General features: G+C 41.1%; 2 protein-coding genes across 6 annotated transcripts in view; one reads left to right on the top strand and one right to left on the bottom strand.

The window, feature by feature from the left end:
* LOC115656717 (nardilysin-like) overlaps positions 1-14,144 on the top strand; it is a 131,569-nt gene that overhangs the window by 109,846 nt on the left and 7,579 nt on the right. Inside the window, exons 31-33 of one of the 3 annotated variants that reach the window (XM_030573812.1) lie at positions 1,262-1,326; positions 1,786-1,918; positions 3,906-3,944. In XM_030573812.1, the coding sequence (XP_030429672.1) occupies positions 1,262-1,326; positions 1,786-1,897 (177 nt within the window). In that variant the 3' untranslated portion in view covers positions 1,898-1,918; positions 3,906-3,944. Of the gene's footprint in view, positions 1-1,261; positions 1,327-1,785; positions 1,919-3,905; positions 3,945-14,144 lie in introns of those variants that run through there. The other 2 variants (XM_030573813.1, XM_030573814.1) reach the window with 2 other exon arrangements.
* LRP8 (LDL receptor related protein 8) overlaps positions 6,681-14,144 on the bottom strand; it is a 280,880-nt gene continuing 273,416 nt past the window's right edge. For 2 of the 3 annotated variants that reach the window (XM_030573822.1, XM_030573823.1), the window contains 5 exons: positions 13,937-14,089; positions 12,801-13,028; positions 9,635-9,703; positions 9,256-9,428; positions 6,681-8,013 (listed from right to left, as the gene is read on the bottom strand). In XM_030573822.1, coding sequence (XP_030429682.1) covers positions 7,975-8,013; positions 9,256-9,428; positions 9,635-9,703; positions 12,801-13,028; positions 13,937-14,089 — 662 coding nt within the window. In that variant the 3' untranslated portion in view covers positions 6,681-7,974. Of the gene's footprint in view, positions 8,014-9,255; positions 9,429-9,634; positions 9,704-11,293; positions 13,029-13,936; positions 14,090-14,144 lie in introns of those variants that run through there. The other variant, XM_030573824.1, reaches the window with a different exon arrangement.

Below are 14,144 nucleotides of genomic sequence, written 5' to 3'. Positions count from 1 at the left end.
TTCATTGTCCGTGTAACTTTTCTTATGCACCACCACATTCTTGTAGTGCAATATTTTCTACCAGCAAGGGAAAGGTATTTTTTTGTTCTGTTTAGATTTGTTCACAGATTCCAAGACTGAAAGGGGCATTGTGATCATCTGGTTTGGCCTCCTATATAACACAGACCATAGAACTTCCCCAAAGCAGTATATCTTTTAGAAAAACATCCAGTCTTGATTTAAAAATTGTCAGTGATGGAGAATCCACCAAAACCTTTGAAGCTGTTCCAATGGTTAATTATGCTCATTGTTAAAAATGTACACCTTACCTCTAGGCTGAATTTCTCTAACTTCAACTTCCAGCCATTGGATTGTGTTATGCCTTTCTCAGCTAGATTGAAGAGCCCATTTTAAATATTTGTTTTCCATGTAGGTACTTATAGATTGTAATTAAGTTAACCCTTAACCATCGCTTTGTTAGACTCAAGGAGCTCAATCCATTTAGCTTATCGCTATAAGGCATGTTTTCTAACCCTTAAGCATTCTCACTGCTCTTCTCTGAACCCTCTCCAATTTATCAACATTTTTCTTGAACTGTGGACACCAGAACTGGAGAAAGCATTCCAGCAGTGGTTGCACCAGTCCCAAATACAGAGGTAAAATAACCTCACTACTACTCAAGACCCCTCTTTATACGTCCAAAAATTGCATGAGCCCTTTTGGCCTCAGTGCCACGCTGGGAGCTCATATTCAGCTGATTATCACAATACCCAAATCTTTTTCAGAGTCACTCCTTTCCAGGTTAGAGTCCTCCATCGGGTAAGTATGACCAACATTCTTTGTTCCTAGATGTATATGTTTACATTTAGCTGTGTTAAGCTGGGTGCAAACAATACACATTTTACTAGCAAGCCAGATCGCTTTGGATCAGTGACGTGTTTTCTTCATTATTTACAATTCCCCCAGTTTTGGTGTTATCTGCAAACTTTATCAGAGATGATTTTGTGTTTTCAGGTTAGGTTTGGTAATAACTATTTTTTCTGAATATATTTCAATATAAAAATAACAGGCTAATCAAAGGCCTAAACTATTTGACCGTGTTCTCTTTAAGGAAATAAGATTACAAATATTGTACATTTTTTAGTTAATAAAAATGACCTTTAATGAATTTGGTACTTAAAACTGTCTTGTTACCACACTGTTCAGATGGCATGTTGTAGGAGTGTTTGTTCCATTTATCTGCACCCGTTACATACTTCATTTTGTTCTGCAAACTTTTCAGGACACTGAAGAAAACTTCTGGAAGCGGAATCTTAGCAAATTACATTTTCTTAGTTCTAATAAGAGGTAAATCACCATCATTTGATGTGGTCACTGATATTTAATGGCCACTCTATGTAAAAAGCAAGTAGATAAACTTCCTCCAAAGAACAAAGGTAACTGTAGAGAAAAGACTTTTAAGACAGGTCTTATGACACTTGGCTCTGTGTTAGGAGGGTCTCTTCCCACTGAGGCAAAGTTTCCTAATCAATTGGAGACAAATCCTGCCCACTTCCCTGTTGCTACGGAGAGCACCAGATAAAGTCAAAGTTTGAATTAGTGGGTAGGATTTGGGGCACTCTTATAGGACACAAGAATCTCCTGCATCTCAGGAAGTGCATCTGGTCATTCTGTATGTTCCTCTGTTGCTACGATATTTATTATTTTTGGTGTGTTGGGGGGGTGAATAGAGGTCTGTGTACATCTTATTGTGTGTTTAGTATCTGACTGCCCTTGGTAATGTTATGCTGCTCGTTTCTTCTCCAGGGCGAGAGAGATGTGGGACTTCCTATGGCAGTTCAACATTTGGCTTTACCATGGCAGGAGGAGCTCTGTTGTGGACGAGGTAAAGACGCTTGCCCTCAGGAGAAAAGTGTGACACCTCAGAGGGGTTTGTAAGGTATTGAGCTGTTTCACTATTTAATGTTACATCAATATCAAATTGTTTAGTTTGTCCCTCTTAAATTTTAACTTAAGGTATGTCTACGCTGGGGGTGTAATTCCCATCTTGAGGAGATATACGTGCACTACTTCTGATTGAACTACCATGCTAAAAATAGCGTAGCCACAGTGGGGCAAGCAGCTAGTTGTTCCAAGTATAAGCCTGTCAGAAACTCTAGGCATGTACTTGGGGTGGCTAGCCCCTCTTATGGCTACACACTATTTTTAGCATGCTAGCTTGATCAGAACTGGCGTGGGTACGTCTCATCAAGTTGGGAATTATACCACCCTCCTTAAAGTGTAGAGGTACCCTGTGTAATTGGTTCCAAACCATGTTAGCCAGAAAGCTAACTATTGCTAAGGAAAAACTGGAGAGAGACATTTTTTTATAGTGCCATTGCTTTCTAAAACTACAAATTACCTCCGAGTGTTCTCGGTCAGCACTCCTTCTGGGGACTCTGGCTCCATTGTGGCCCTAATGTCCCTCCACCATATGTGAGGGCATTCAAGCCCCCTGTGAGAAATTTGGTTCTGCTGCATGCCTACAACCTCTGACAGTGCTACTGTCATATAGACAATAATGGTCAAAAACATTACACCTGGGTTAGCTGCTGGGTAGCTTATGGATTCCTGCTGAGCTGGAGCATTTTTGTTGGAGCTGGTTGGACAAGGCTTTTTCCTTCAATGAAAAACTCTATTTTTGGCAAAAAATTAAAAACCAAAATACCAGTTTTCAGACATTCAGTTTCAATGAAAAATTAAAAATGTCCACGAAGGGCAGACACCATTAGTGAAAAATTTGCTATACTGAAAACCCAATTTTCAATCAAAAAATCATTTAGATGGAAAAATCTTTGACCAGCCCTAGTTTTTGTACATTATTGACTTTAATCTTATACAATTTTGGGGATTTTTTTCCTCCTTATTTAACCAGTCATGTATTAGTTACCTGTAGTTAAACTTGGCAGAGGTGTGATGCTTTCCAAATTCATGAATAGCATGTGAGTGTTACAGATTTTAGCCTGTTTCTGGTTGATCCCAGCTTGGTATGTAAGGGGGAGAATAGTAGAGGATTGCCATTTGGTCTTCCATACAGTACATAAGATATGATCCAAGATTACCAAAGAGAGTGTAACAGTTATTTTTGAAGTTTGGTTCCTATGTGTATGTCTCCATGTCAGTAGATGCTGTGCTGTAATTTTGTTTTGGGTTTGTGAAGCTATTATTAATATAATGATGAGTATTATAAGACATCCATTGTTGGAATATCTGGGCACTCTTTAAATGGCTTAGATTAAAAGCAATAACACTTCTACCGTATGGCAAGCAAATGCACCATATGCCTCCCAAAAACAACACAATTTTACAGAATGGAGACAAAATGTAGTTTTTTTGTAATGGTAAACGTAAATATATTTGTGTGCAGCAGGCTGTCTTGGTTATATTAACCTCAAATGATACGGATTTTAGTTCTGTCACCTATATAAAACTTTACATAATGTGAGCATAACTAAAACAGGCAGCATTTTCTGTGCAATTTGAAGGTGACAAGCAGTATGAGTAGAGAAAGAGGACTTGACAGTATTGCCCATTGAGTATCCCTTCATTTGCATATAAAGGTTATGTAGCATCCAGGGTTGGGGCTGCGAAGTTGTAGACTGGGAGAACTGGAGGATGTTAACTACAGACTGACTGGGACCATAAAGAGAACAGAGAATTCTTACATAGCTAGGATGTAGAGCAATACTGCTATGTCCTGATTTGGCTGTAGGCAATTAAGAGCCGACCCATTCCTTGAGACTAGCTAGATGTGTGTGTGTTATTCAGAAGAGTTTGATATTTGCATAAGATCCTGATATTTTGGCATCAGGTCTAAGAGCTGCAGTTCTTAATAACAACTTTTCATTTATGTATTGCAGTGGTTTTCAACCTTTTTTCATTTGCAAACCTCTAAAAAATTTCAAATGGAGGGGGTAGACCTCTTTGGAAATCTTAGACATATAGTCTACGGATCTCCAGGGGTCCACAGACCACAGGTTGAAAACTACTGTTCTGTGATAATGACAACCTTCATGGACCGCTTAGACATCATCTGTGAAGAAAACCATGGATGTACTGTAAAATAACAGAACACATCAGAAGTCCCAGATAAAAAAAATTAATCTCTCTATAGAAACAGTGCACTGTTTTAACAAATGAATTCATTTGGTTTTCAGTACTCCTTTTTATGTAAGTACAGCAAACGATACACAGATCATATTCTTCCCCCCACCCCCACAGCAGTTCTTTTGTTCCTAAAATGAAAACTGAAACACAAAAGGCACCAAGCAAGAACTCACTCTAACAGAACTTCATTATGACAAGACAGAGATCAGAACTGGGTACAGTGTTAACAGTTGGGATTGTTAGGACATTGTTTATTTAAAATAATTTATTTTAAAAACACATTTGGTGGCTGACTTCTTTTGATTAAAGTTACAAATCTGTAAAGTCTGAAACCAGCACTGGACATCAAATTAATTTAAAATGGTTTGAAAAAAATGATGCTTTTTATACAGTTTATTTTATTTTTTAAAAAAGTATCAAAATTTAGAGCCTTCAGACATATTTACAGTTTGCTGTTAGTGTTATCACACATATGTACAGCTCAGTTTTTGTTCTTTCCTTCATGCACACAGTGCATGGACTTGTAGTAGAGCTTTGCAGATTAAAATAATTATTGGAAATCTGAGAATCACGTTTCTCCATCCCCCTTAATGATCTTTAAGTAATCAAGCTGCCGCCTTTAGATTTTTAGAGCTGAGGTTTAACTTCATAGGCCCTTTGTACAAATAGTTTGTGGTATATTGTATTTCCATGATGCATAGTGTAGCATTTTCTTCCTACACTTCAGTCCTGTACCAAAACTTTAATCCCACATTAAACTGTGTGATTCCCTCCGCCCCGCCCAACACCTATCTTCAGATTTTGTTTTGATCTTCCATAAACTGTGATTCATGTTTACAGAGCCAGCTCTAGCAATTTCCCCGCCCCAAGCATGGCGGCACGCTGCGGGGGGCGCTCTGCCGCTTGCCAGTCCCACGGCTCCGGTGGACCTCCCGCAGGCGTGTCTGTGGACGGTCCGCTGGTCCCACGGCTCTGGTGGAGCTGCCGCAGGCGTGTCTGCAGGAGGTCCACCGGAGCCGCAGGACCAGCGGACCATCCGCAGTCACGCACAGGCAGAGCGCCCCCTGCAGCATGCTGCCCCAAGCACGCGCTTGGCGCACTGTGGCCTGGATCCGGCCCTGCATGTTTAAAAGCAACACAGGTTACTCTACACCCTATTGCACAGTTTCGGATTTAGGACCTAATCCATAGAGGTGCTGAATACCTCTTGTCAGAGGTTGAGCCCCCTCCCCTCCCACTAAAATCAGTGAGGGCCTGATTTAAAGCCAATGGAAAAGTCTTCCATTGATTCTAATAGGTTTTTTAACTGTTCCCTTGGAACAGAGGGTGCTCTGTATCTAACAAACAGTACTGGGTCCTTCATGCACAGCAGGAGAGGTGTCCGGGAGCTGGAGCATATGGTATTGAAATGAGACATCACTGGAAATTTATGCTGTATGCTACACAGCAGCAATGGGATGGAGACGTCAGAAAACTGCCCAAAGAAAATAAATCACTTGAATTTTTGCATCTGACTAACATGAGAAGAGAGCACCGGTGCTATGTGGGAGAATATGAATTTCATTCCCAGGAGCAGGAAGTAGTGCAGGAATGCAGTCAAGGTAACGTTTTCCATGATGAACAGTGAGGATGGGGAAGAGAGTGCTTTGCACCACTCTGTGCCCTCTACCAGACAGTTTGGGTGGAAACAGCTGCTTGGAGAGGGCCGTTTTCCTTACCCTAGTTGAAGGATACTGGTGCAACTTGGGCTGGAACAGGCTTAGGAGAAAGGGCTGCTTCTCTTGAAGAGTTGATGCTGTGGCCTAGCCAGTTAGAGGGGAGGGAGGAGAGGAGAAGAGAAAATGTGGTCCTGCCTGAAACTGAGAGGTTAAACACTTGTTATTTTCGCCTCTCCTGCTACCTGATGATAATTGGGTGAAAGAAGGAAGCAAGATGGTCATTTTGTAGGAATAGGGAAATCTCGCAGGGCATGAGAAATGTCACTCCGCATTCTCCCCCTTACCAGAACACCATGAAGCCACAGAATTAGCAAAGGAACACTGAACTCTTCACTAGAGTGGGTTGTAACATGCACTGCCAATAAATAAATAAGTAGAATGTAAGATTTCATTGACTCTTCCTAATGCTATAGAAATCGTGACACTTATCTGTTAGTGTCACAAGATCCTGCCAGGGACAATGATGTCCATCATATCCACAATTGTTCTCATTGTAGAGAATAGCCTAGGGATGCCAGATCATCTACGACTGGTACGATAGTCCCACAGTTGCTCAGCTTTAGGAACAGGTGAGATTGTAAGGCAGTGGTCCCTAAACTCTCCCTCCTCCACCCCCCAATGGTCTGCACCCTCCTCCAGGAGCGTAGTTAGGGGCTGGATGTGGGGCCAGGAGTGGAGCTTAATGCCGTTCCCTCCCTGTCTCCTATGGGGGCTGGCCTGGGCTCTGCCACGCCCCCCTTAGAAGGGCACGCACCACAGTTTGGGGACCTGTTGTAAGGATTGGGTTGTTTTGGGTTTTTTTCCAATTACCTTTTCAGCTGTGATGAATGCACTGGTATGGTGCTGGATGTTCCATCTGCATCCACTTGGAATATACCTGCTGTGGTGAACGCACTGCTACAGTGCTAGATGTTCCAGCTACATCCACCTGGAATATACCCGCTGTGAATTCCTGGTATGGCAAGTTGGACTGCATCTCTGTGCTTCCTAACACTTCATTCATTTTAACAATGTTCACAATCGGTAGCAGCACAGCAATAAAAGGATTAAAGAAAGATTTTGTGATGAGCTATCTCCAGGGAGTTGATATATGATTGCCAGACAGAGAAAATAATCACTTTTTATAAGCTGTAAACAAGATTCCCATGGAGGAGACAAAAAATGACATTTAGGTTTTCTTAAAAAATCCTACACCAAGTAACTCTCATGAAGACAGACACGGCATAAAGCCATGTTGAAACCTATAGGAGTTTCTTCCGTGTGAGATAGACCAAGTGAAGAGAAGTTACTAATGAAGACTTTTTTGATGTAAAGATTTTTTTAAAAAAGGAAATCAAGTGTGTTAGTGCCTGAGTCCTGGCCAGTACATTTGTCTGGGCTTGAAATACAAAGTAAACCATTTTTACAGCAGAAGTTCATTACGGGAGTGCTTCATTCATTTTACAGAATCATTGATTATCCTATTGTATAGCTGTTTCTTACTCCAATGGCTTTAGACTTCAAAGCAAATTTTCCATAAACATTCCTTAAGAATTCAATCCCCCTAATTCCCATAGACTTGGGCTAGTAGTTTTAAAATATATTTATATGTATATATGTATATATTTATATGTCTATATATCTATCTAGTCTAGATAGATATATGCACAGCAAGCCAAACATACAAAAAATAAATACTCTCACCCCTCTTTACAGAACAAATCTTATCTCCCAATTTTGTTAATAAATATTCTAAACTGCTTGTATAGCATTTTTTTACTTATGTTGATGGATAACCACAAAGCATGTTCAACCTATTTACAAAACCTCTATAAACATAGTTTTAAAATGACACATAGCTATTGAACCCGGCTGGTTATGTATACTGGGTTAGTAGCTCAGCAGTAGCCTTTTCACTATCACGTATGGGTAGTGCAACAAGTTAAAACGTGTATAAAAGATTATACGTACAAAACTCTCACATCCTTTGGATGTTTGCAGTTCATTATAACTTTGTGGTTACCCTTCTGCAACATAAATAGTAATTAATTAGGGGGAAGAAAAGAAAGGGGGGAGGTTTCCATGATCCAAAGTGAATCTGTTCAGTGCATATTATTCCGTTAGGTATGGGACTAGAGCAGCGACTTGGTCCTCATGGTAACCCATCATCTTCCAGGCTCAATGCTACACGCTGTGGAGGAAGGAAAACACAATAATGGTAAATGCTTGAATGACAGAGAATTATTTGATCTCTTTGGGTCTGATACCTTACTCATGATTACTCTCCCCTCCCACCCCATTGATTTCAATGGAGTAACACCTACACTGAGTAGTACTTATTAGTACCTGGTCCTTCATGCCTCCAGTTCCCCTTCCTCCAAATGGGGATAAGCATTGCTCCCATGCACTACAGATGTGGTGGGAGGCCAAGTTCACCGATGGCTGTGACGCACATTAAAATCCTTTGATGGGAGGAATGACAGCAGCGCAAGGATTGCTATTATTATTACTCATTCAGCGATATTGAGACAGTGCCCTTCCTCACACCTGCACTGCTTTTACTCCCTTCTCTTTGTCCTCCCCTTCACAACTGAGTTACTATTCATCCAAGCTGCCTGTTTCTTGAAGGGACACTCCCTTGAAGAAACAACTCTGCAGGGGGTCTGGTGCCTCCATCAGCAAGTCCCACTATGCAGTTACAGTGGAACCCTTGGCGCAAAGCATTACTCCTCCATCCCATCTGTATGCCTCATCTTGCTAAGGCAACTTTCCTTGACTCCCTATGGAATCTCATTCATTCTTCACTGCAGGGCATTTCACTCTTTAGTGGTTTATGTCTAATCATATAATTAGAAGAATACTGTGGTCCCCCTAGCAAATACAAATTGGTCTTTATTGTTGGCAGGAAAAAGCAGTGGATGGAAAAGAGTAAGGCATAAGACCGACTGCAAGCTGGAGTCAGGAGAAAAACCCTCCACCATGGTACAGCCTAACATTTAGCAGCAGTCCTTGTCCCTGTTTTGAAAAACTCGTGTATAGGACAGCCTGCTCGTTTTTCTTGCATGTTATTAGCGCTTATCACTACAATGATGGGCATGTTATAAATACCTAAGAGACATGAATTTCTCAGTGGGATGCCTTGCAGGGATTTAAGCACCCAGTGCCACTGGAGACAGGGTACCTGACTAAATGGACCATTGATCTAATCTCATATAGTAAATTCCTACTGTATGTTCCAAGGAGATGGCGACATGATCCACATACAACTCTTAAGAGTAATGTAACAGGCAAAAATCTGACAACCCTCCATTTAATGTACTGTCTGATGCCAAGTAACTGTAACCAACCACGTGATCAGCTGAGATAATTCTGTAGCCAAAACTTCTTAACAAGAAAACTCTTTTCCTTTGGGAGCTTGCTCAGAGATACTTACTGCTGGGTAGACATGCCCAATTTGTGCAGTCCTCCCAATATGGATTTCCTCTTCATCCTCTTCTTCCGTTGTCTTCCTGTACACAGGGTTATCAAAGTTCATGCTTTTAGTGTTCTTCCTTTTCCAATTCCTCCAGATGAGGTACCCTCCCATACACAGCAAACCAATGACCACTGAAGAAAAGAAGAGAAAAAGCTGTCATCTGGCTACTTGGGGAAGGCAAACATAGTCCCATGTGGACCCCAAATTTGTTCCCACGTGGACCTCTGCTCCTGTACCCTTCAGACTTGCAATACATTAGTTCCTTGTGCTCCAGAAAAGTCTTTTACAAAAAGTTGTCAGGGCCGTCTCATTCTAAGCTTAAATCAAACCTGCTTACCAAGAGGAACTACAATTCCAATAATGGCTGCTGTAACAGTTGATCCAAAACCTTGCCCATCATTGGCATCTGTAATCATAAAAGAACAGTTCTGATTAATCAAAAGGCACTAAAGATGGACCAGAACTATGATGATAGCTAAAGAAATTTTAAAAAGCTAGGTTTTAAAATGTGTTCAAATGTAAAGGCATGTGGTCTATAAGTAGTATCTATTGTGTGCTTATATTTGATAATTAATCATCTTTAAACAAGACAGCAAATCATAAAATAACTAATCCTGAGCCAGCAGCTTGCCCTCTTTCTTTCGTAATTCTTTCATATCTTGCGCCCTGCTCTATGGCTGTGCCACAACACACAGATTCACTCCTAAATAATAATAAACAGCTTTGAAATGTGGAGGCTTTGAGCTTGCTAACCCCAAATGTCACCTGTCACAGTAGGACATGAAGACTGGGATCTCAAAGGAAACGAGACCCCAAAATAAGCAAAACAAGGGCTAGAGTTGCTAAGGATCTGTCCCTTTTGGAAGAACTGTCCATATCCATGCACAGTGACAGGGCTTTACAGACTAGGGCACAGTTGACTGCTGAATATGGCCACAGAAAAGTACAACATGATGTGTGACCAACTCCCAGCTAAACCTCTTCATACTGCCCCCTTAAATAGCTCATTTATTAGGTGAAACCAGGTATTCCCTCCCCATTATAGGGCTGAATGTGATGCCTCTACAGCACATCTAGGCTCCTGCAGGCCAGGGAAGGTAGAGTCTGTGATTAGGTACCAGAGCTGAGTCTTCTGAAGTCAGAGCACACTGGGGCTAGCTTTAAGAAGAGCTGATAAAGAAACCTATGCTCAGAGCAGGGGTCTGTCTCAGACAATCAGCCTTCCAGTCTGAGAAGGACCAGCTTCAGGGAGAGCTAGCCCCTCCCCCCCCCCAATCCCAAACAACTCTAAAAAATACAGCACTTCACATGCCTAATGCCTGTTAGTGGACGGGCCTGGTAGTAGGGATAGCGTGACACCTATGACTGTTTCTAAGTATTGAAAATCTCATAAGAATTTCATGTGTAATGGTCCAGTGGTTCAAAACTGGTTCTCCATGTGTATGGCTCATAATGTTGTTTCTCCTGGCTCTGTGTGCATATATCTAATTACCTGTCCCCCATAGTACACTCACACCTTGAATACTGCATGCAGTTCTGGTCACCCCATCTCAAAAAGTTATATTAGCATTGGAAAAAGTACAGAGAAGGACAACAAACATTATTATGTGGAAGCTGTTTCACACTTCTGAGGAGAGATTAAAAAGACTGGGTCTGCTCAGCTAATGGGGAATATGATAGAGGTATATAAAAATCATGTATGCTGTGGAGAAGGGGAATAAAGTGTTATTTACCCCTTCACATAACACAAGAACCCCAGTGAAATTAATAGGCAGCAGGTTTAAAACAAACATTAGGAAGTACTTCATGTAATGCACAGTACATCTGTGGAACTCATGGCCAGGAGATGTTGTTAAGGCCAAAAGTGTAACTGGGTTCAAAAAAAGAATTAGATAAGTGCATGGAGGATGGGTCCATCAGTGGCTATTGGTCAAGATGGTCAGGGATGCAACCCCATGCTCTAGGTGTCCCTAAACCTCCAACAGCCTGAAGTGGGGACTGGATCACTCAATAATTGTCCTGTTCTGTTCATCCCTTCTGAAGCATCTGGCACCAGCCACTGTCTGATGACAGTATACTGAGGTAGCTGGACCATTGGGCTGATACAATATGCCACTTCTTTCTTACATTCTTAATGTTTGGGCAATTTAGTTTGTAAAATATCTGGCCCGAAATGGAAATTCTGTCTTTATCAAGGAGAGTAGCTGACCCTTCATCTTGTGTAGCACAGCTCCCTCTGGTAGCAACACAGCCACAAAGCTATTGCTCTATCAGTAAAAGAACTTTGTGGTTCCAAGGTATCTACATAATGCATTTGAATGATCCTCCTGTGGCTATGATGACACCAAAGAATGCCATGTGCACTAGCTAAATTAAGCCTGGAGGGATTGCCTCAAAATTTGAGAGAATGTCATACTTAGAAGAGCAAACCAATACATGTTAATGTCTCATTCTTGCAAAATATGTGTTTTGCAATCTTAACGGGATTAGCGCTGAACTCAGCAATATACTGTATTTACTCTGACAAAACAGAAACAAGTAGAGAAAAGGCTAAATACTTCATCTGCTGAGACATCAATACATGGAAAATAATGTAAAAGGTAGTTTATCCTTTTAAATGAATCCCCTTAGCAGGTAACTATCTTAAATAGATGTTTTACCAGTTAATGAGATAGGTACCATAATTGTCTTGTTAGAAATATTTTAATAAACATTGAATCTAATTATTTTTATTTGGGGTTTGGAAGGATATTTACATAGTTAAGAATGATGAGAACGAATTTGCGAGATTGATTCTGCTTTCTCAAGCACACTGCTTAGCATCAAGTATCATGTGTCCTGTCTTGCTGACGAGAACAGGTATGCATGATTTAGTTCTATACCTGCTTTGCTGATGCAATGGAAATGATGCCTCTTTTGCTCAGTATAGTGAGCAAAGCCAGAGGTCTTCTGTCTTACTTAGGTGATCCTGACCTACAGGGATCACCACCGAAAATGGGAAGGTAGTTAAATCCCTCATGGCTTATTCAGTACTTCGCCTCTGTAGAGGCTGACAATAAAGAAGCCAGTTAGTGCCATCTGCTGGGGGTATTTTTTGTGATGTGGACATCAGTTCATGGAGATACTAATTTTAATGCAAAACTTTGTCAGAGGTATTTCAGAGCAGAGCTACATTAACTTTCAGAGCATTGTGCTGAGCAAAACAAATGCAACTTTCTTTGAGAAATTGGAACCTTAAATGCTGTGAGTGTAAGACTGAATCCCAGGGAATCAGACATGACAACCTGGAACCAAAGAGTTCAGAGAAATTGGGATCACTTTTCTATTATCATAATGAAGGAGTTGAGATGAAAAATCTGATTTTATTTCTGCCCATCTATTCATGCTTGTGTCTGACATGCATACGGTACAGTTGGCCTGCCAGCTCTCCTACTAGCCCATGGATCTTTGTGATACTCCTGTACCTGGCAGAAAGTAAAGAAGTAGGAACATGAATCTCTTACAGTGCTGGGATAAATTGCTATTTCCAGTTGTCATTATCTTTGTGCCTATTAGGCTGGATGTGGTTGTGGGTAAGCCAACACCTGGGGTTGTGATGGAGAATTGTGATACAGCTCCTAAGTTCTCTCTACTGGCATTGCTGATGTTGCTAGTTGTAGCAGCAATGATGGTGGAAATCATAGTAGTGGTGATGGCTGAAACTGGCTCAGTTGTTGAGGCAGCTGGAAGATCTGAAAAGCAATCCCATATAGTTAATACAAAACAATGACTGAAATCTGGCAAAACAAGTGTGCAAAGCAGATCTCACATGGTGATAGGCAGCACTCGTTTCCAGATTTGAAAACGGTTAGAATAGGAGTCTGGTTTCTATTCCTGATTTGTTATGTGGCCCATTGCCTTGCTACACCTCTGTTTGCCCATGTGCAACATGGAAATAAAATAATTTACAAAGTTCACAGTGGTGTAATGATGCTTAATTCACTAACATCTATGAAGTGCTGTGGATAGAAGGTGACAAAAAGGTTCAAAGTCTTTATCATACTCCTTTGGGTATTGGCCTCCAAAATTCAGAACTCGCACCATATGGAAATATTAAGTAAAATTCACCTCTAGTAACTTCCATGAAGAGACTAGAGTTCACTAAGGATGAATGTGGCCGAATATTTTCCTAAATATACAATATACGCCACTCACGCCTCATGGGGGGTGTTAATGAATGATTTTATTGACCAAAATCACCATCATGATTTCAAACCACTCACATGTTTAGCAACTGATCCAAAGCCCACTGAATTCAATGGGAGTCTTTCCATTGAGATCACTGGGATTTGGATCAGGAAGTTATTCTTTGTTCCCCTTCATGCATTCAGCTTTTCTGATTACAATTTGTGAATAATCAAATTCTCAATAAAGTGACACTCCAGACCAACCAAAATATCAAGCTATGTGCAAAAAGGTCCAAAATGCACAGACTACCGTAGCTAATGGTTCATGCATTGTTGTGAGAGGGGGAAAGTTCACTGATGATGTAAGTTGGTTTTGTGGAAGGGTGGGGTACAACTGGTGTGGCTCGAAGGAGCTCGTGCCAAGCAACACCAGGCTAAGAGAAAGGTCCCTGCATTAAAGTGGTTGCTTTTACCTTTGTAGCATTTCTTCATATCAGGGCCCAGCCACATGTTGTCAGGACAGGCACACGTATACTTGGGGGAATGAAGAGAGAGTTGGGGTGCGGGAAGACACAGGTATTCACAGCCTCCATTGGATTGAGAACTGAGCTCACAGGAATTGGGAGCTGTTCAAAGTGGGGAAGGGGAAAAACAAATGTATTGTTTCAAAGCATGCTCATC

This window comes from Gopherus evgoodei, chromosome 8 (genome assembly GCF_007399415.2).
Source record: "Gopherus evgoodei ecotype Sinaloan lineage chromosome 8, rGopEvg1_v1.p, whole genome shotgun sequence".
NCBI lineage: Eukaryota > Metazoa > Chordata > Testudines > Testudinidae > Gopherus > Gopherus evgoodei.
This window is presented reverse-complemented; position numbering and strand designations above follow the sequence as displayed.